The 24,893-nt window shown below is 34.8% G+C and overlaps 1 protein-coding gene across 3 annotated transcripts in view; it reads right to left on the bottom strand.

The window, feature by feature from the left end:
* Window positions 1-24,893, bottom strand: part of LOC128691742 (inter alpha-trypsin inhibitor, heavy chain 4-like) — a 513,777-nt gene that overhangs the window by 55,439 nt on the left and 433,445 nt on the right. For all 3 annotated transcript variants that reach the window (XM_070081210.1, XM_070081216.1, XM_070081222.1), the window contains exons 5-7: window positions 24,129-24,271; window positions 21,384-21,500; window positions 17,013-17,201 (exon numbers count right to left, since the gene is read on the bottom strand). In XM_070081210.1, coding sequence (XP_069937311.1) covers window positions 17,013-17,201; window positions 21,384-21,500; window positions 24,129-24,271 — 449 coding nt within the window. The remainder of the gene's footprint in view (window positions 1-17,012; window positions 17,202-21,383; window positions 21,501-24,128; window positions 24,272-24,893) is intronic.

Here is a 24,893-nt window from a genome sequence, read left to right as displayed (position 1 = left end):
GACACAACCTACTATAAACCATACCCCCGGCCGGGATTGAACCCGCGGTCATAGAGTCTCAAAACTCCAGCCCGTCGCGTTAGCCACTAGACCAGCTAGCCACAATAAGATTCATCCAACTAGGTATATTTCTACACCATAGGAAAGTTAGCACAGGCACCTCTGTGACCACAAATGCAAGTTTTTACAGACGAATCTCCAGCTAGCGTGGCCGTGACGAACTCTAGCTCAAGTCCCTTCACTGCCGTCAACATGACTTAAGAAATCGTAATGACATTACGATTTCTTAAGTCAACCTACTATATTATGTTTGGCAGCAGAGCAGGTGTTGTGCAACTTAACATTACGATCAACAACACTCTAATTGCCAGACATAATGAGGGTAAATTCCTAGGCCTATACCTCGACAACAACCTGAATTTCAGCACCCATATCCAACACATAACAAAAAAAGTATCCAAAACACTTGGGATCCTCTCCAAGATACGATACTACGTGCCGCAAAATGCCCTTCTCACACTATACCATTCACTCATTTATCCATACCTCACCTATGCTATTTGTGCTTGGAGATCAAATGCAGCAACACACCTAAAGCCAAAAATAACCCAACAAAAAGCCGCAGTAAGAATAATCACTAAATCCCATCCCTGGCAACACCCCCCTTCCCACTCTTCATAGATCTAAACTTACTCCCTGTTCAGAACATCCACACTTACTACTGTGCAATCTACACCTACAGGACCTTAAATTCCAATATTAACATTGACATAAAACGCTTTCTTGATAGTTGTGACAAGACCCACAGGCATAACACCAGACACAAACATCTCTACGACATAATGTCGTAGAGATGTCGTCGACATTCCCCGTGTCTGACTAAACCTTTACAAAAATTCAATGTATGTCAAAGGCCCTAAAATCTGGAACACCCTACCTGAAAACTCTAGAACTGCAGACACATTCATCACCTTCAAAACTACCGTTAGAAAACATCTTATCTCCCTGATACACCCCATCAACTAACTACATAAAAACCACCTGGTGGTTCACACACTCACTCACCCATTTGACAATAAGCACAGAAATACGAATCTTAATCTTAAAATAATGATTCCTAACTAGTCATAAGTTTGCCTGTGATACTCCAATATAGAAACTAAGTATTGTGCCAAAACAAAAGCATTCACATTGCTAAACTCACAAACTAGTATTTAGTTACTTAGTATTTAATCAACTTACACCATAATTTGTAATAATTTAGGGCTAAGAATTAATCTAAGTTTGCCCGAAATGCCTAGCCATGCTAGGTGTCCTAGTGGCCCCCTCTGTAATTAGTTTTTTATTACATGTAAACCAGACAATAACCAAAATATGTAAACCCCGCATTGTAATCCTTATAGAGAATAAACTTGATTGATTGATTGATCATTAAAATGTGTACCTGGGTGTTAGTCGACTGGTGTGGATCGTATCCTGGGACAAAACTGACCCAGTTTTCTCGAAATGCTCAGCATAACAATGGACTTTCTATATAGTAGTATGCCACTGATGTCAGCTAGATCTGTATACCTTGTACATGTTAGCCAGTGGCTAATGCGACGGTCTGGAGTTTTGAGACTCTCTGACCGCGGGTTCAAGTCCCACCCGTGGTATGGTTTGTTTGCAATCGTGTCATTACGATTTCGTGAGTCTTGCCGAAAAGAGGAGGAAGTCCAAGCAAGCATGTTCCCAGAGGACCAGAGCTCCTGATGATGTGTTGTTTGCAAAACGAAAGACCAGAGCTGTCATTCTACTCCTCCCGTGGTTGTTTTCCCTATATATATATATATATATATATATATATATATATATATATATATATATATATATATATATATATATATATATATATATATATATATATATATATATATATATATATATATGCAAAACAACCACTATGAAAGAACAGAGAAATTCCAAGCGCTTTCGTGACTACTCACATTACTCACATTAATGTGAGTAGTCACGAAAGCGCTTGGAATTTCTCTATTCTTTCAGAGTGGTTGTTTTGCATATTCTGAAATCACCTGTTTACTGTGATCTTATTGTATATATATATATATATATATATATATATATATATATATATATATATATATATATATATATATATATATATTTTTTTTTTTTTTTTTTTTTTTTTTTTTCAACAGGTCGGTCGTCTCCCACCGAGGCAGGGTGACCCAAAAAAGAAAGAAAATCCCCAAAAAGAAATAACTTCCATCATCATTCAACACTTTCACCACACTCACACATTATCACTGCTTTTGCAGAGGTGCTCAGAATACAACAGCTTAGAAGCATATACGTATAAAGATACACAACATATCCCTCCAAACTGCCATATATATATATATATATATATATATATATATATATATATATATATATATATATATATATATATATGTATATATATATATATATATATATATATATATATATATATATATATATATATATATATATATAATATATATATATATGCAAAACAACCACTGTGAAAGAATAGAGAAATTCCAAGCGCTTTCGTGACTACTCACATTATCAAGGAACAATAAAAGTAATGCATCAAAGGAAGGTATATAAAGGGTCTAGACCACACCTCACTATCACATCCCACAACAAAGCAACACCTGACGTGCTACCATTGCCAGTTCGTACCATCATTAAACTTATTAAACTTTGCGTTGTTGATGCAAAATTTGTATTTAATGATAAGTTTTACACTCAGAAGTTTGGTATGGCAATGGGAAATCCTCTTTCACATGTTCTTAGTAACCTATACATGGAATTTTTTGAAACAAGGCTGCTTAACACAATCCTCCCTAATAGAGCTAAATGGTTCAGATATGTCGATGATATTTTGTGTCTTATGCCCAAGAATGTAGATATACACCATTTCCTTGGCAAATTAAATAGCTTAGCCCATTCTATAAACTTTACTGTTGAGTTTGAAGAAAATAACTCATTGCCTTTTAATTATTAAGAGTAATAATGAATTCAAATTTAAAATTTACAGAAAACCTACAAATAACTGTTCCTATGTACACTATTATTCTTCACATCACGATAGAGTTAAACTGTCTGTTTTCTCATCGATGTTTTTGAGAGCTTTACGTATTTGTAGTCCTGAGTTCATAGATGAGGAAATACCCAAAATTTATGAAATAGGTAATGATTTAAAATACCCAAGAAATGTAATTGATAAATCTTTTAAAGTTGCTAGAAATACTTTTTACAATCCAAAAAGGGACAACCAGCCTTATTCAACTAAAAATATGTTGGTTCTCCCTTACCATGAAAACTTGGTTGATGTGCCTTCTCTTCTTAAGACTTTTAATATCAAAGTTGTATTTAAAAATCTTGATACAGTAAAAAAACTTTTTATAAAGAATTCCCCCCAAAATGCTGACGGATGTGTCTATAAGATTCCTTGTAAAATTTGCGATAAAGTTTATTACGGTCAAACTGGTAAAAATCTTGAACTAAGATTAAAACAACATAAATATAGCATTAGAACTGGACAAGATTCCAGTGCTCTATTTATTCATGTGAGAGATTTTAACCATCCAATTAATTTTCAAAAAGTTGAGAAAGTTGTATTAAGCAAGTCCATGGTCGACAGGAATCTTGTTTCATAAAAAGCAGTTTTGACAATAATAGGAATATTTCTTTTGGTTTATATAAATTAGAGCCATTTATAATTAATAGAATTTGGGAAGAATTTAATAATACATTGGACAAATAATAAATTTTAAAATTCTTAATTCTTGGGTAGAATAGTTTGTTCGTGGGTTGTGTAAAGGACCTGTCTAGTTGGGCCAGAGGACCTGCTGCAGTGTTCCCTTTCTTATGAGTCACGCATCAGGTGTTGCTTTGTTGTGGGATGTGATAGTGAGGTGTGGCCTAGACCCTTTATATACCTTCCTTTGATACATTTCTTTTATTGTTCCTTGATAATGTGAGTAGTCACGAAAGCGCTTGGAAATTCTCGATTCTTTCACAGTGGTTTTTTTGCATATTCTGAAATCACCTGTTTACTGTGATCTTATTGCATATATATATATATATATATATATATATATATATATATATATATATATATATATATATATATATATATATATATATATATATATATATATATATATATATATACATATATATATATATATTTATATATATGTATATATACATATATATATATATATATATATATATATATATATATATATATATATATATATATATATATATATATATATATATATATATATATATATGTATATATATATATATATATATATATATATATATATATATATATATATATATATATATATATATATATATATATACATATATATACATATATATATATATGTATATATGTCATACCGAATAGGCAGAACTTGCCATCTTGGCCTAAATAGCAACGCTCATCTTGCCATATAGGACAAGTGAAAATTTGTGTATGCAATAATTTCGCCAAAATAATTCTGAACCTAACGAAAAAATATATTTCACTGTGTTTGTTTATTATTAAATTATTTTAAACAAATCTAAAATATATTTTGTTGGGTTGGGCTAAAATAAATTGTTCTTGTTATAATAAGGTTAGGTAAGTTTTCTAAGTTCATTTTGGTTCAAAATAATAAATTATAACATCAATATTAATGAAAAAAATATATATTTAAACGTATAAGAAATTTTTTTTAGAAAGGACTTAATTTTAAATGAGTTCTTGCTAATTGACCAGTTTTACATATTCGGCACGACATATATATATATATATATACATATATATATATATATATATATATATATATATATATATATATATATATATATATATATATACATATATATATATATATATATATACATATATATATATATATATATATATATATATATATATATATATATATATATATATATATATATATATATATATATATATATATATATATATATATATATATATATATATATATATATATATATATATATATATATATATATATATGCAATAAGATCACAGTAAACAGGTGATTTCAGAATATGCAAAACAACCACTCTGAAAGAATAGAGAAATTCCAAGCGCTTTCGTGACTACTCACATTATCAAGGAACTATGAAAGTAAAGCATCCAAGGAAGCTATATAAGGGGTCTGGCCAGCACCTCACTATCAGATCCCACAACGGTTAAACACCTGACGCGCGCCGACCCAACTTGGATAGGTCCTTTGTTTCATAAAAAGCAGTTTTGACAATAATATGAATATTTCCTTTGGTTTATATAAATTAGATCTATTTATAATTAATAGAATTTGGGAAGAATTTAATAATACACTGGACAAATAACAATTTTTAAATTTTCTTGGGTAGAATAGTTTGTGGGTGAGTTGTGCAAAGGACCTATCCAAGTTGGGTCGGCGCGCGTCAGGTGTTTAACCGTTGTGGGATCTGATAGTGAGGTGCTGGCCAGACCCCTTATATAGCTTCCTTGGATGCTTTACTTTCATAGTTCCTTGATAATGTGAGTAGTCACGAAAGCGCTTGGAATTTCTCTATTCTTTCAGAGTGGTTGTTTTGCATATATATATATATATATATATATATATATATATATATATATATATATATATATATATATATATATATATATATATATATATATATATATATATATATATATATGTGTGTGTGTGTGTGTGCCTTTCGTGCTGCAATCAGCACATCATCAGGAGCTTGCAAAATGTAGGTAAGAGGAGGGTTTCCAAGCGAATACATTCCCAGGGGACCGTGTTCACTGGAGTGAGAGAGGGAGAGAGGAGAAGGTACCGGAAGTGCCCAAAGGCACAACGGCCTGAAGGATGAATATTATAGCATAAGAAAAATCCCACAAGCATAGATATTGTAACCTAAACGAAATTAACGTAGCAATAATAATAAATTCAGTCATATTCCGCTATGACGACAATAACTTTAAATACGAAAGCCCTAGTGGTATCATTCTACTCCCCCCGTGGTTGTTTTGCATCTTGTATCGCTTGGTTTGCGATGTTTGCTTAGTATGAATACCACTTGCCAACTCTTACCCCAATTCTCTAGACTTTTTCCTTCCTCTTCCTTTGCTAATTTTAAGGCCCACAAAGCGTCCTTAAAATTAGTATTTTTACGAAAGTGCCTCAGTGAACAGGTATTACCGAAACCACTTCTACAAAAGAGGTTGGTTAATATGTCGTCGACCCCATTTGATCAACTTGACAGGTTAGTGATTACTAAGAATATTTATCTGCTTAAACACGAAAGAAAAATGTTATTTATTGAAGTTAGAAAAGCCAAGCAAAAGTTTTTCAACATGGTACCACCTGAGTGGCAAGATCATTTACTAGATTACATATACAGGGGATTGAGAATAATGAAGTGGAAAACGGAATGTTTACATACTGGGAAACTGAACAATCTCATAGCACAAAGTGGCTGGTCTCAACATGCTATCCCGGAGTGCGCTATCAACCTGTCGAGTGTTGAACTTACTTGTGACCAGCAGACAGCACTGGGATATGGGTTAAGTTTCGCGCCTACTAGTGGAAGCACTAATTATGTTGACCTTGCCAAATCCTTTTGCAATTTGGAAAAAACAAGGGAACCTATCCCCTGAAACGTTCAACATCTGCAAAGGCATGGTATATGGAACTTTGCTCAAACCTGTGGAGCCGAACTGTCCTCAAAGATTTATTAAGTCGTACATGAAATGAAGAATGATCATAGACTTCATTTCACGAAAGCTGACTAAGCAAATGTGATGGTTATTATGGACAAGGTAGATTATAGAGGAAAAATGAACACGCTATTAGAAGACAGGGATAATTACGTACCCCTTAATAAGAACCCTTTGGACCAGGTTAATAGTCAGTTTAATAAACAACTTAGAACCTTACTGAGAAGTAATGAGGAATTAATTTAACAGTTATCAGCGAGATCTGCGACACTTCCTCACATGTACAGTTTGATTAAAACCAACAAGCCAGGTTTTCCAGCCAGACCTATAATTAGTTCTGTAGGGTCAGCATCATATACCTTGTCAAAATGGTTGGTAAAAATATTGACTCCTTTGCTTGGCAACATTTCTGACGCCCATTTAAAGAAAGTTGATCTCGTCGACAAATTGCAAAATATCAACATGTCTAATGATTTTACACTTGTCAGTTTTGATTTCACTGCGTTGTTCATGAGAGTCCATGTTTCCGACTTGCTAGGATATTTGGAAGAAGAATTAGATGAGTTCTCTTTGCCTTTTGATAAAAATGCCATTACTGAATTGATTAAGCTCTGTGTAGTTGATTGCAAGTTTGAGTTTGAGGGGAAACACTATGCTCAAAAACAAGGAATGGCGATGGGTAATCCGTTATCCCCTTTATTGAGCAATCTGTATATAGAATTTTTCGAGGCTAGACTGTTAAAAGACATCCTGCCATGTAGAGCTAAATGGTTCAGATATGTGGATGACATCTTGTGTCTTTGGCCACACGATATGGCCTTGGAAACTTTTTTACCAAGACTTAACGCTTTAGTCCCGTCTATTAAATTCACAGTGGAGAAAGAGGTGGACTGTGAACTTCCATTCTTAGATGTGTAGATACACCGGGTTGATAGAAAGTTTAAGTTTACAGTATATAGGAAGGCTACCAATGTGTGCTCATACATTCACTACTGCTACAACCATGAGACTAGAGTCAGGAGTGTATTTCTTACTATGTTTTTGAGAGCCTATAGAGTGTGCAGTCCGGAATTCCTAGATGAAGAAATTAGGAAAATATTTGACATTGGCACGAAACTGCGATATCCTAAGATGTTTATGGAATCTGCCTTGCTGGCAGCTAAGAAAACTTATTATAGAACAGAACCTAGGATAACACCTCAGACCAAGAATGTGCTAGTCCTCCCATATAGCCAGAATTTATCTATCCTACTGAATGCTCTTAGAAAATTTAATATACAAGTAGTTTTTAAAAACTCACGACTGTTAGAAGCATCTTGATACAGAATGTAACTCAACAACGTGTTGGTGGTGTCTACAGAGTTGGTTGCAACGGTTGCAATCTCTCCTATTTGGGACAAACTGGAAAGTCATTGGAGGTGAGAATGTCCCAGCACCGTTATTCGATACGTATAGTACAGGAGTCGAACGCGATTTTCAACCATATTACAGCCTGTAATAACCCTGCAAATTTGCGGGAAGCAAGAGTCATCTTTCCTTGTTCCTTCTGGCTTGGAAGAAATATTGTAGAATCGGCAATTATTAAGCATGATAGGCAGTCATTATACAATATCAGTGATGGGCTGTTCAAATTAGATGCATTTTTAGTTGAGGCAATAGTACACAGTTCAAAATTGGGCTCTTATACGTATGCCGAATTGCAGAAAATATCTGCCTGGATGATGACTAATAAACTTACCCTGAATACTGATAAAACCTATTTCATTCAGTTTGGAAACAAAGTTGCAAATGTTCCACTTAACATAAAGTTAAATGGATCACCAGTCACAAGACTTGCAGAGGGAAAATTCCTAGGTATCCACCTTGACAGTAGCCTTAACTTAAGACTGTAGGCATACTATCAAAGCTAAGGTACTATGTTCCATAATCAGCTCTCCTGGCACTGTACCATTCACTCATATACCCTTATCTCACATATGGAATTTGTACATGGGGATCAACAACATTAAAACACCTAAGACCTCTAATAACCCAGCAAAAGGCAGCAGTCAGAATTATAACAAATTTCCACTCCCGACAGCATACTCCACCAATTTTCAAAAGTCTAAATCTGCTCACCATTAATAACATCCATACTTATTCATGTGCCTACTACATACACAGAACAATACACGCAAATATAAATCCTCCACTCAAACTTCTCACCAGCCTTAACAGGACACATGACCACAACACAGGGCACAGATCTCTTTTTGATATACCCCGTGTCCATATCACACTGTGTAAAAAGTCTATGCACATAAAGGTCCCCAAAATATGGAATTCATTACCAGAAGATGCTAAAGTAACCCGGTCTGAAAATCAAATGCCACTTAATCACCCTAGACTAAATGCTCGATACTCAGTACTCACATACTCAATACGTATTCCCACAACATAATTTCAACAATTACTTTAGAAACTTTTATCCATTGTCGAAAGGAATATAATTGAATCATTGTTTCACAAAAAAAACATTTTTGAATATATGAATATATTTTTTGTCTTATATAAATTAGATTCACTTATAATTAATAATCTACTGTACAACTATGAAATAATTAATAATCTACTGTACAACTATGACATAATTAATAAACTACTGTACAACTATGATATAATTAATAATCTACTGCACAACTATGATGATCGACACCATGCCCAGCCCTTTTTGGGCAGGGTAGGTACCTGAGCCCGAGCTTTCAGTTCACAAGACTGTCATTCCCATTAGCCCCCTTGGGGCGGGGATGGCAGACCAGAGAGGCCTAGCTTCTCCTTACGAGACGCTAGGCCTGGGACAGTTGGTCCCAAAGATGAGGGAGTACTTGTGCCTCCTCCCATGGGAGACTTAGGTCTCAGACACTGTCTAGACAGGGAGCCAAGGCCGGGCCACCACTTGGAAAAGGCCCGAGCCGGGACAAAATACAGGCGAATCTTTAATAATAATAATAATAATAATAATAATAACAACAACTATGTTATAATTCCTAGTGTTAAGTAGTCAGTAAGCCAATAATGTTAAATCGGCCAATAATGCCTAGGCATAATAGAGGCTCACTTTGCATTGTAACCCATTATTGTAAATACATAATCTCAATGTACTATTTGCAAAGACATAAATAAATAAATAAATGCATCAGACTGTCTTAAATGTGTCACACCGAGGAATTAGGGCGCTTTTTCCTGCAGTTTCTGAAAGATGAACCATTGTTTGCCTCAGGATTGTGTCATGAATATCGGTGGCCATCTTGTCATTGCAGATGCCTACCCTACCTTTAAATGAGTTTATGTTAATGTGCTCTGTTTCCTCTCCCCTCTATACGTTAGGGTTTTCTCTCGTCATCTTAAAGGACACGTTGTCCTGTGGAGGGTATATAATTGCCAGTGACTCCTATGTCGCAGACAATATTTATATACGTATTTAAAGTTATTGTTGTCATAGCGGAATATGACTGAATTTATTATTATTGCTACGTTAATTTCATTTAGGTTACAATATCAATGCTTGTGGGATTTTTCTTATGCTATAATATTCATCTGTCTGGCTGTTGTGCCTCTGGGCACTTCCGGTACCTTCTCCTCTCTCCTTCTCTCAATCCAGTGAACGTGGTCCCCTGGGAAGTTATTCGCTTGGAAACCCTCCTCTTTTCTACATATTGCAATATATATATATATATATATATATATATATATATATATATATATATATATATATATATATATATATATATATATATATATATATATATATATATATATATATATATATATATATATATATATATATATATATATATATATATATATATATATATATGTATATATATATATATATATATATATATATATATATATATATATATATATATATATATATATATATATATATATATATATATATATATATATATATATATATATATATGCAAAACAACCACTCTGAAAGAATAGAATATGCCTTCTCTTCTTAAGACTTTTAATATTAAAGTTGTATTCAAAAATCTTGATACAGTAAAAAAACTTTTGATAAAGAATTCCCCCCAAAATGCTGATGGACGTGTCTATAAGATTCCTTGTAAAATTTGCGATAAAGTTTATTATGGTCAAACTGATAAAAATCTCGAACTAAGATTAAAACAACATAAATATAGCATTAGAACTGGACAAGATTCCAATGTCACTTTTTATTCATGTAAGAGATTTTAACCATCCAATTGATTTTCAAAAAGTTGAGAAAGTAGTATCAAGCAAGTCCATGGTCGACAGGAATATAATTGAATCTTGTTTCATAAAAAGCAGTATTGACAATAATATGAATATTTCCTTTGGTTTATATAAATTAGATCCATTTATAATTAATAGAATTTGGGAAGAATTTAATAATACACTGGACAAATAATTTTTAAATTTTCTTGGGTAGAATAGTTTGTGGGGTGAGTTGTGCAAAGGACCTATCCAAGTTGGGTCGGCGCGCGTCAGGTGTTTAACCGTTGTGGGATCTGATAGTGAGGTGCTGGCCAGACCCCTTATATAGCTTCCTTGTATGCTTTCTTTGATAGTTCCTTGATAATGTGAGTAGTCACGAAAGCGCTTGGAATTTCTCTATTCTTTCAGAGTGGTTGTTTTGCATATTCTGAAATCACCTGTTTACTGTGATCTTATTGCATATATATATATATATATATATATATATATATATATATATATATATATATATATATATATATATATATATATATATATATATATTTACTATATATATATATATATATATATATATATATATATATATATATATATATATATATATATATATATGTCGTGCCGAATATGTAAAACTGGTCAATTAGCAAGAACTCATTTAAAATTAAGTCCTTTCGAAAATTTTCTCTTTTACGATTAAAGATATATTTTTTTCATTAATGTTAATGTAAACAAATTAAATTTTGCAACAAAAGAATCTTAGAAAACTTACCTAACCTTATTATAACAAGAGCAATTTATTTTAGCCTAACCCAACTAAATATATTTTAGATTTGTTTACAGTAATTTAATACTAAACAAACACAGTGAAATATATTTTTATCGTTAGGTTCAAAATGATTTTGGCGAAATTATTGCATACACAAATTTTCACTTGTCCTATATGGCAAGATGAGCGTTGCTATTTAAGCCAAGATCGCAAATTCTGCCTATTCGGCACGACATATATATATATATATATATATATATATATATATATATATATATATATATATATATATATATATATATATATATATACATGTCGTGCCGAATAGGCAGAACTTGCGATCTTGGCTTAAATAGCAACGCTCATCTTGCCATATAGGACAAGTGAAAATTTGTGTACGCAGTAATTTCGCCAGTAATTTGGCATTCTGTATTAGGTTGGACGATGGTATGTACTTCTTGAAGGTAAAATTTGAGATGTTAGAATTAGGGGCGGTAGCTACGAGGCAACTTCTATGATTTTGCGTTTGTAGCTGCAGTTTGATTTGTGTTTGATGGTGGTAGCTTCCCAATGAATATTGTAATTGCTGTTGCTAATATGTTGGAAATCTGCTGCATTCTCCTGTCCATAACGTATTACTCTCTAGTGTATGACGAGCATCGTATACAGCATTTGGCCTGTCTGACCCGCGTTTACTTGCGTGTAATCTTTGCGTGGTATCTGGTAGACTCCTGGTGTCTCTTGATTAAATGAATGTTTGCGTTTCTTAGAACAGAGATTTTCCTGCTTTTTAATAATGTTGGTCACTTTGTTGAGACGACTGAACGTACCTTGGTGGTAAGGCATAGTGAGATGAGATTTGCCCGTTCTATTAGGTTGGGCACTCACTGCGCAGCCTAATAGAACGCCAGCACAAGATCAGAGAGGAACTTACTACCCAAATTTTAAGCTTTTCTTCAAGATCTGTCATCACACTCACTCCTTGACCTGTCTTCCCACTCACTGACCAGTGATATATGTAGCAGAATTTAGCTAAAAAAAATACGTTAGGTTAAGTTAGGTTAGGTGAGGTTTCTTAGTTAGGCTTGGTACAATAATTTTTTTTTCATTTCAGTGTCAGTGAAAAAAAGTATATCTGCAATTAATTTTTTTGGGAAAAGTCCAGTTTTCTAAGGAAGTTCAGCCTATTCGGCGAATTCGATAGTAAATAGGTGATACCACACTATGCAGAACACCTACTGTCAAAAATAGTGAAATTTCAAGCGCTTACGTGATTTCTCACATTATAAGTGCCTTGATAATGTGAGAAATCACGAATGCCCTTGGAATTTCACTATTTTTCACAGTGGTTGTTCTGCATATATATATATATATATATATATATATATATATATATATATATATATATATATATATATATATATATATATGTATATATATATATATATATATATATATATATATATATATATATATATATATATATATATATATATATATATATATATATATATATATATATATATATATATATATATATATATATATATATATATATATATATATATATATATATATATATATATATATATATATATATATATATATATATATATATATATATATATATATATATATATATATATATATATATATATATATATATATACATATATATATATATATATATATATATATATATATATATATATATATATATATATATATATATATATATATATATATATATATATATATATATATATATATAATAAGTCGGCAAAAGGTGTGGGATTAAAAGGTAAATAATCTAACACAAAGTGAGATTTGTCACAGTTTCTTTTTGCTGATGACACTGTGCTTATGTGAGATTCTGAAGAGAAGTTGCAGAGATTGGTGGACGAATTTCGAAGGGTATATAAAAGAAGGAAATAAAACGTGAACATAGGAAAGAGTAAGGTGATGAGTATAACAAAAATTTTAGTTAATGAAAAATTGGATATCAGACTGGAGGGAGGGTGTATGGAGGAACTGAATGTATTCAGATATTTGGAAGTGGACTTGTCAGCAGATGGGTGTATGGAAGACGACATGACTCATAGAACTGATGAGGGGTAAAAGGTGAGTGGTGCACTGAGGAGTCTGTGGAGACAAAGAACGTTACCCTTGGAATCAAAGAAAGGAATGTATGAGAGTATAGTTATGCCAATGCTCTTATATGAGTGTGAAGTATGGGTGGTGAATGTTGCAATAAGGTGAAGGCTGGAGGCAGTGGAGATGTCGTGTCTGAGGTCAATGTGTAGTGTGAATATAATGCAGAGAATCTGTAGTTAGGAAATTAGGAGGAGGTGCGGGGTAACTAAAGGTATTATCCAGAGGGCTAAGGACGAGTTGTTGAGGTAGTTCAGACATTTAGAGATGATGAAACAAAATAGAATGTTTTGAGAGAGCATATAAATCTGTAATGGAAAGAAGGCATGGTAGAGATGGGCCTAAGGAAAGGTTGGATGGAGAGGAAAAAGGAGGTTTTGAGTGGGAGGGGCTTCGACTTCCAGCAAGCATGTGTGAGCATGTTAGAAAGGAGTGGGTTGAGACAAATGGTTTTTATTGATTAACTTGCTGTTGGTGTGTGAGCAAAATAACATTTATGAAGGGATTCAGGGAAACTGGCAGACCAGGCTTGAGTCCTGGAGGTGAGAAGTACAGTGCCTGCGCTCTGAAGGGCATTGACAAGTTATTTTTTTTAACTGCATTGTAGGCGTACCTCTGGCAAAATGGTGATGGAATGAATGATGATGAAAGTGTTTTTCTTCTTTTTTTTGGTCACGGCTGAGATATATATATATATATATATATATATATATATATATATATATATATATATATATATATATATATATATATATATATATATATATATATATATATATATATATATATATATATATATATATATATATATATATATGCAAAACAACCACTCTGAAAAAATAGAGAAATTCCAAGCGCTTTCGTGACTACTCACATTATTAGTTCCTTGATAATGTGAGTAGTCACGAAAGCGCTTGGAATTTCTCTATTTTTTCAGAGTGGTTGTTTTGCATATTCTGAAATCACCTGTTTACTGTGATCTTATTGCATATATACATATATATATATATATATATATATATATATATATATATATATATATATATATATATATATATACATATATATATATATATATATATATATATATATATATATATATATATATGTATATATACATATATATGTATATACACACACTCACACATACACACACACACACACACACACACACACACACACACACACATACATTATATATATATATATATATATATATATATATATATATATATATATATATATATATGCATTGGCTTAAATAATGCTCTCCTTGCCGAATAAGGGAAGCGAAAATCTGTGTATTCAATAATTTCGCATAAATCATTCTGAACCTAACTGGAAAAATATATTTCAATGTATTCATTTATTATTATATTACTGTAAACTTAACGAAAATATATTTAATTAGATTAGACTAAATTAAATTGCGCTTGTTATAATAAGGTTAGGTAAGATTCCCAGGGTACTTTTGTTACAAAATTATTAATTTTTACACTAACGTAAATAAAAAAAAATCTCTGAACGTAGAAGAGAAAATTTTAGAAAGGGCTTAATTTTAAATGAATTCAGTTTTACCTATTCAACATGATATAGATATTAACACATTGTCCGTTTCCCACCAAGGCAGGGTGGCCCGAAAAAGAAAAACTTTCACCATCATTCGCTCCATCACTGTCTTGCCAGAAGGGTGCTTTACACTACAGTTATAAACCTGTAACATTAACACCCCTCCTTCAGAGTGCAGACACTGTACTTCCCATCTCCAGGACTCAAGTCCTAGAGATGGTTCTAATTTTTTAATTCGACAAAGCTCTCACTGAAACCAAACTTGGTGGTGTCTACCTGTTTTTTAATGTATTGTTGCTTACAGCTTACAAACACATGACCGAAGACTCGAATAATTTATTTTGTATCACACACGTTGCATTCGAGGTCACTTAAGTGAAGCAGATTGTACCAGGAGCTGTCACTGAGAAACAACGTGTGAGAAGAACAAGAGATGCATCGGCAACGATAGAAAGAGAATCATAGGAAAGAAACAGGAAAAGTCAGGGATAAAATAAAAGACAAAATGGGGGGGGAAAAAATGCTGGAATTTACACAAATTCAGTCGCTGACAGTTTGATGGAGATGGGGGAGGGGATGGGGGGAGGGGGGGAGGGGTAATGATACGTGTTAATAATTTGATTAAATTTTGTAATACCGTTTTCAGGAGTCATCGTTACTCAAAATATATACATTTCTCAAAATGATAAAATTTAGCATCTCATAAAATACATTAAGAAATGATGAGATAATGTCAAACTGGTGGTGGAATATTGAACATCCAACCAGTGAGTCAAGCTTCTGGAACACAGTTAACAAAATGTGACCTTTCTTGCAAGGCGACAAGATAAGTCAACAGCAAAGCTCATGGCATGAAGCCTTGTCAAGAGGATGAAGAAGAAGAAGAAGAAGCACTGTCCCAAACTAAGAAGGGTTGAAATTTGTGTTAGGAATAAACAGGTAACTATCTCCATCCAGCAGTGGTGCATAACTTCCATAGAAAAAGAATAGCCATCTTTAAAAACTTTTATGGCTAAGTTACCCTTTGAAAAACTGGTCTGGAGGCAATCCAAGTAAATGCGATACTTTTTATCTGTACAATATTATTATATACGTATATATATATCAGTCTTTTTTCAGTTTTTTTTTTTACATTTATTGAGCATCTCTTTTCTAAAAATGAAGTATAAGATACTTTATAAACAGAGTAAAACAGTGTACATACACTAAACCAATTATGTGTTGTTCCTACATGGGAACAGACTCACTTCTGGATGGGGTACTGGCATGCAGTTGAAAAAAAGTTGAATATTTTACAAACACTCACGACTGGTAAGAGCATTTTGAAATTTTCTTCTTTTACAATGTGGTTTAGTAATTCAAAGGCTACAGGACATTTCAACGCAGAACGTTGAGATCAAATTACTTCAGTCCATTAGAGAAAAAATAGAAAGATTCAAGATGCTAAATCCTCATCTCCATTGCAAACACATAGACCCAAACAGGAAAGCAAAGGTAACAAACCTTCAGTCCACCGTCAATGTTTGTGCCTCCGTCAGCTTCAAGATTATTAATATACTTCTTGGCTTTCCTTACGGCTGTCCCGGTGTAGCGCATCGTACCAAGCTTGTCGGTATACGTAGAGAAACGAATGATGTTGAAGGTGTCACCAGCATTAAGGTCAGTTAAGATGTGACGCAAAGCATCCTTCACCTGCAAAGAAATTTGCATTAACAGATTTTAATCGCTTACGAATTCTCGTGGTATGCTAAAAACTGACCTTGTGTTACGGCACGAATGTCACCTCGTTGCTTGCTAAAACTGACCTTGTGTTACGGCACGAATGTCACCTCGTTGCTTGCTAAAACTGACCTTGTGTTACGGCACGAATGTCACCTCGTTGCTTGGTAGAACTGACCTTGTGTTACGGCACGAATGTCACCTCGTTGCTTGCTAAAACTGACCTTGTGTTACGGCACGAATGTCACCTCGTTGCTTGCTAGAACTGACCTTGTGTTACGGCACGAATGTCACCTCGTTGCTTGCTAAAACTGACCTTGTGTTACGGCACGAAAGTCACCTCGTTGCTTGCTAAAACTGACCTTGTGTTACGGCACGAATGTCACCTCGTTGCTTGCTAAAACTGACCTTGTGTTACGGCACGAATGTCACCTCGTTGCTTGCTAAAACTGACCTTGTGTTACGGCACGAATGTCACCTCGTTGCTTGCTAAAACTGACCTTGTGTTACGGCACGAATGTCACCTCGTTGCTTGCTAAAAGAAGACTTTGTGTTAATGCATGAAACGTTATTAAATTAAAGCTCTAGATGAGCGACACGTTGTTATAATACAGTTCTCCTTAAGCGAAACGTTGTAATAATAAAATTATCCTCGAGTATAGCATGATAATAAAGTTCTCCTTAAGCGAAACGTTGTTATAATAAAGCTCTCTTATGGCGAAACGTTGTAATAATAAAATTTACCTCGAGCAAAACGTTATAATAAAGCTCTCCTTGGGCGAAACGATGCCAGAATCAAGGCTTGCGTTATTCTTCCATCTTTGTTATCTACGCGAGAGAGATTTAAAAAAAAATCTTAATGCGACCAGTACGGGTTCAGAGCTTGTGTCAATTCTGAGGAGAATTGTCACAAGATATTTAGTAACTGTGTTACCCCTCTCTCCATTCATCAGGTCGAGTCACTCTACTTGGGCGGGAGGCGGCCGGTGCGTTAACAAGGCGTCTCCTTGACAACTACAAAGGAGAAATTTTTCTGTAAGGTCGCCAGATTGAACCTAATTAAGCACTTAATGATAATAATAATGATAATAATAATAATAATAATAATAATAATAATAATAATAATAATAATAATAATAATAATATTTATTATTATTATTATTATTATTATTATTATTATTATTATTATTATTATTATTATTATCAGATTTTTCTGAAACAATGACAGAGCTAACTTTTATAACTGGGAAACTAACCTACTGAGACGATCTTTTAAATTTCCACCCAGGCTCCTGGTCCTCAAAGACTCACTGTCGATGGGCTTCAAGCCTAATAAAGCATCCAACTAAATGTCTCCCCCCCCCCCCAGAAAAAGGCAAACAGTAATTGTCAGTAACTACATACCATACTCCGGCGGACATTTGTGTGATTCCAGCAGTCAGGTTAAGTACTGCCGAGTCTGGCCAAGGACTGAATGGGTCACCAGGACACAACTCGCTGCTCGTCATGTACTCTGCTTGATAGGGTGTGTCTGTACTCATGCCAAAGTTATTATGCAGTGTGGATATTCATTTTATTTCACAGCTAACCCGTACATAGGAGAGAGGAGCTTACGACGATGTTTCGGTCCGACTAGAACTATTTACAAAGTTACAGTGACTTTGTAAATGGCCCAATTCGGACCGAAACGTCGTCGTAAGCTTCTCTCTCCTATGTGCGGGTTATTTGTGTATTGCTCCAGTCCATTTCGTTTTAACGCGACGGCTGCCTCTCAGAGAGGTAGGGTGATCCAAAGAAACACATTCACCATCATTCGTTCAATCGTTGTCTTTTCAGAAACGTGCTGGCATCAGAGCTCAGATAACTCTCCAAACTGCAGAATTAGCACCCACTTGCAGGACTCAAGTCCGGCTAACTGGCTTTTCCGAATTCCTTCAGAAACGTTATGTTGCGTACTCTTCATCAGCATGTCAAGTCACAAAAGCCACTTGCCTCCAGTTATTCTTATCTGTTCTCACTCAAGACTGTTGGATGCTCAAGCCCTTAGCGCTCAAAGACTCCTTTGCTGCTACCCTTCAACACTTCCTGAGATAGTCCCCCCTACCCCTACTTCATTCCACTCTAGATTTATATACCGTTCTAGTCATCCTATTTTGCCCCATTATCTTTAAGAGCTCGAACTACCTCGACAACGTCTGCTCAGCTCTCTGAATTATACTTCTGGTAACCCCAGACCTTCTAATCTCCAAGATGCAAATTTTCTGCATAACATTTACACAACACATTGCCCTCGAAACCGATATCTACACTGCATCCATCCTCCTCCTTGCTGCAACAACAAAAACTCATGTTTCACCCTCATATAACAGTATTGGAACTGCTATACTCTGATACAGTCTTCCTTTTGCTCAAGGGAAAAGTTCTTGGTGTCCACATATGCTTCAGTGCACCCTACACCCTTCTTCCCACTCTCTTCTTTTCTGTGATGGACCTCGTCTTTCATAGATCCATTCTCGGACAGGTTGACTCCAAGATATCTGAACACGTCTTAATAAGCGCATAAAATTATCTGCCATGGTGGTGTAAAGGTTTAGAGCGTTAAGAATCTAGTTAGTTATATATATATATATATATATATATATATATATATATATATATATATATATATATATATATATATATATATATATATATATATATGTGTATATATATATATTTATATAATATTTTACTTACCTTTATTGAAGATTGGTGATGGCATCTGGAAGATAGGGAGAAGAGAGGGAGTTGGGGTTAGTGTTTGGAAAGAGAATCCCCCTCCATGAGGACTTCAGGTATGAAAGCCCTCTCTGGGGTTACTTCCCTTCTCTGTCTTTTAATGCCACTAGGACCAGCTTGAGAGTCACTGGATCCCTGTCTCACAAAATAACTGTCCACAGTCCTCTGTTTCTGGTGCCTCTTTAAGATTTTCCTAAAATGGGGCATTGTTCTGTCACTAAACTTGTTGCAAAGATGGCTTGTTTCAGCTTGCTCAGGGTGCTACTTCTCCTCAAACATTTGGACATCATTCCACTTCTGTATTATTTCCTTACCTGGAGGTTACCTGGAGGTTATTCCGGGGATCAACGCCCCTGCGGCCCGTTCCATGACCAGGCCTCCCGATGGATCAGGGCCTGATCAACTAGGCTGTTACTGCTGGCCGCATGCAGTCCAACGTACGAGCCACAGCCCAGCTGATGGCTCGTAGCAAGTTTCTTTGGGCCCATTGTAGATTATTTCACAGTCCCACAAGCACTAAACATAACTAAATAATCATAAAATGTTTGAATGAGAGCGCAGGTTAGTGTTCACTCAAGTATCAACAAAACCAGACTGGCTCATGGCGCCTACATGGGGATGAGGGCAGAGCAGGCTGCCGGACAGGTCCAGTACCCAGCAGTTCGAAAATAGGGGCGAGTTCGATAATAGGGACAAAGTTGGTTCGAAAAAAGGGTTCTATTTTCGAAGAGTTCGATAAGCGATACGTTCGAAATTTGAGGTTCCACTGTATATATAAAATCACGAAACAAGTGATAGTGAATCATTAAAACTGCGGCTAACCAGGATTCGGTCCTGTTTCACCATGCCCAGCCCCATGAGAACAAGACAATGTATGTATCACTCTATCCACTGGGCCAACACTCAAACACCAAGTGCCCAGTGGAACTGGGCATGTTTCCCTAATCCCAAGGCCACGAATATTCTCGCATCATGGAAACACGCCCAGTTCCGCTGGGTTCCTGGTGTTTGAGATTGTTGGCCCAGTGGATAGAGTGATGCGTATATTGTCCTGTACTCATGGGGCTGGGCATAGTGACACAGAATCGAATCCTGGCTAGACGCAGTTCTATTAATGATTCAGAATCACTTGTTTTGTGATTTCATATATATATATATATATATATATATATATATATATATATATATATATATATATATATATATATATATATATATATATATATATATATATATATATATATATATATATATATATATATATATATATATATATATATATATATATATATATATATATATATATATATATATATATATATATATATATCAAAGTATTTAATAAAAGGAATTCACTTGCGATGTGAGGTCTCTCACCTGTGACAGCTTAACACCTTCCATAGATCCGGAAACGTCAATCAGGAAGGTGATGTGTTTGGGTGTGTACTGTAGATCAATGGGTGCAAAGAAATGTACGAAGTACCCGTCTTCAACCTGCAATTAAACATTACCGTTAACACCTATAAAACAACAGTGATCACAGTTATTTACAATATTTCCGTTTCTCTTCATTTTCCATAAAATATTTTACCTGTTTTGAAGAAACTCATCAGGTTATCTTCAGTCAGATAAAAACTGTTGATCAATAGAGTAAAAATACAGCATACGTAATAGGCTGTAATACAGTGACTGTTTAGAGCCGTGCTCTAGTCATCTTATATGATTATGAAGCGAAAGTCTGTCAAATGTTTTGCAGTCTGGCTAGGTTGCTGATGAACAGGATAACAGATATTGCTGACAACTATAATAGGAATTTAAAAAAAAATTCTGCAGAACAAATCGTTATTAAAGATGGCACTTCGCTCTGGGTAAACAAATGACGCAGAGGGAAGCGTCGTCTAAAATAAAAGAGTTGTTCTGCACCAAGTAACTTTGTACCTGCAATGCTGGTCTCTTCTTTGTGTCTCAAGGATAGGTAAATGACAGGTAAGTCTTGTAAACCTCAACTTACCTTCCGTGTACACTGGCCTTTACCTTCCTGTGTGTTTTCTGATCCTTCTTATTCACGTCGAATTTCAAGTTTCTACTTAAGAGACCTGTACTGAGACGGGACCGATGATTTCTTGAACAAATAAGTTATATGCAGTAGTATTCTACAGGAAATGGGGCCAAGATAGTCTCTAAATCCAATCGTAAGTCCTGAGAGCAATACTGGCCAATCCTCGTCCAAGAGGTTAGTTCCGTACCTTGTCCAAGACTTAATAATTTGAACAGAGGAACATGCGAATAGAGGAGCATTCAAAGCATTCACAAGCCCAGTTCTTCTCACTTATACAGTTATCCAGTCTATTTTCAAAGCTATCTAAAGTAGTAACTTGAATCCACTGCGCACAGTTCTTTCATGATTAGATATTCATGGAACTCGATTTGTATCTCATTTGTATCAAATCTGTCTTCCACTTGTGTACTTTTATAATCTCTCCTCTCATTCTGCAACCTGTGACTTTCAGAAGTGTGTAAGACTAGGGGTCTCAGTCTTTCTTAGTCTGAAACATTCCTTATACAGAGGATTAATTTTGCTATTCTTTTACGTATGTTTTTCTATACTTTCAAAAGTCTAGAGACCAGAACTGAGCTGCATAATCTTAGTGAGGCCTCATTCATGATGTGTAGAGCTGTAGAATAACCTTTGGACTCTGTTACTCATACTTATTGATAAAAATCCAAGCTGACAGTTACTCTTATTACACACGCTTAGGCACCGCTGTCTTGGTTTCAAATTTCTGCTTTGACTCCCAAGCCTTTTTCACACGATCAAACTGTACAACACCAAGCTGTAAGTGTAAAGGTTATCCTAATTCCCAAGGATTTAGACTTTGGATTTTCCCACATTGAACTTACTCGACCACTTTTCAGACCACAATATCAGCTTGTCCAAATCTTCCTGAAATTCGATGGTATCCTCCTCCGAATCCATTTTTCGGCCTATTTTTTGTGTCGTCAGTGAATTTACTCATGCCGTTTTTTGTTCCCTTGTCAAGGTCGTTAATGTAAATTATAAACATAGGGGACCCATAACTGAGCCATGTAAAACGCCACTTGTGACTCTTCCTTATTCTGATGTCACCCTATTTATGCAAGGTCCTTGCTTCCTGTTGTTCATCATGCCTCTATCCATGAGACAATGATTTTTTCTCTCAACTGCCAGGTGCTGCCATTTTTTTTAAGTCATTTATGTAAGAATTTGCCAACATGAGGTACTAGGATCGAAACATACACAAATAACGTCTCTATATGTGCAGGTTATTTGTGTATTGTTCCAGTCACGGTATTGTGCCATTTTCTTCTCTGCGATGGAAACATTTCCTCGTTAAAAATGACTTAAGTGTCTGTGTTTTGTATCCTTAACTTACATCTCTGGCTTCGTCCAGTTTACCTGCTGTTGACATTAAGCTTATTGGGTGGAAAACAACTATTTATTTACTTGCCAGGAACAAAATCAGTTGACTGGGATTTAATCATATGATTTTTCACTCATGTTACATAGAATCCCAGATTCATTAGGTAAGTTAAGTTAATATATATCACAAATTTTTAAACAAGGTTAAGGTGCTATGTTAGTCTCGATGTAAACTATATAAAAAATGGAATATCATAAATTTGTTTGAATGTATATCACTGTTTAACTAGGGGGGAGGATGGGGTGAAAATCCAGGTCTAACTACCAGGAATATATGCACCTGGAGGGTGTTCCGGGGGTCAGCGCCCCCTCGGCCCAGTCCTTGACCAGGCTTCCCGGTGGATCATGGCCTGATTAAACCAGGCTGTTACTACAGGTCGCACATTCTCCAGCGTACGAACCACCGTCAGGCTGATCCATTTTTTAATAAAATCAAAATGCAGTATGTAATCCTAGGATAATAATGTGTGTTTATCCATTTTTTTTTGTATAGGGTGAAAACCTTACTATCACATCTAATGCGATGGTAAGCCAGCGGAAAGCCTCAGTTAAACGGAAAAAACTCCAATGAGCAAGACTTAATGTGACAGTAGTACCTCCACCACTTTATACGGTACATCTGTAAATAAAAATAAAGGTACAGAGGTTCACAGACTCATTACCTGAACATCACCAGCATCGAGGGATCTCTCCACATCATAGTGAACAACCAGCTGGCCGTGAATGACTCTACTAACAGGCATCATCTCTGGATCGGGATCAAACTGCAGACGAGCCGTTTTTCCGCCTTCTCTCCACTCGGACACTAGTAAGTAATTCTTAGATTAGAATAATTGCTTTAAAAAATAATGGACTTATTCATAAATATAGTAGCTGATTCTGACTGATTTTTTGCAGCTGAAGCGGCTAGTGTATTGTGAGTCTCATAGCTCTCCAGGAGAGGGCAGCACAAGAGCACATGGATACACAAAAGGTCTAGAAACTAAGCACCACTCTGTACAGTATGCAGTGTAATATAATAAAAAACCCGAACTTGGGTCAGCAATCTTATGATGACGCTTCTCTCTGTCCTTTACCATTGGCAAGTTACAACAGTTGTTACTTGACAGTGGTTAAGAGTGAACCAAACGTCGTCATAAGGTTCCATTCCTAAGTGCGGGTTCTTGGTGTACTGTTCCAGCCACGGTATTATATTTTTTTTTTCTACAGTCGAATTTAAACAGTTATAGCCTTTCTCTGACTTTTCATATAGTCTACCCTTCAAGTGTGAGGTGCGCCTTAATGCTGGTAAAAAGCTCTTAAACAATCAACATTTATCCTCCTCCAATCCTGCCAGTGTTTTCTCCCAGGCACTGAATAACTCGAAGAATGAGACACTTGTCCAACATTTGGTAATCTTCATTAAGGAAACGTTTAGCGTTTGGCTT

Source organism: Cherax quadricarinatus, chromosome 6 (genome assembly GCF_038502225.1).
Source record: "Cherax quadricarinatus isolate ZL_2023a chromosome 6, ASM3850222v1, whole genome shotgun sequence".
NCBI classification, from domain to species: domain Eukaryota; kingdom Metazoa; phylum Arthropoda; class Malacostraca; order Decapoda; family Parastacidae; genus Cherax; species Cherax quadricarinatus.
Note: the sequence above shows the minus strand (reverse complement) of the source record. Positions and strands in the feature narration are given on the sequence as shown.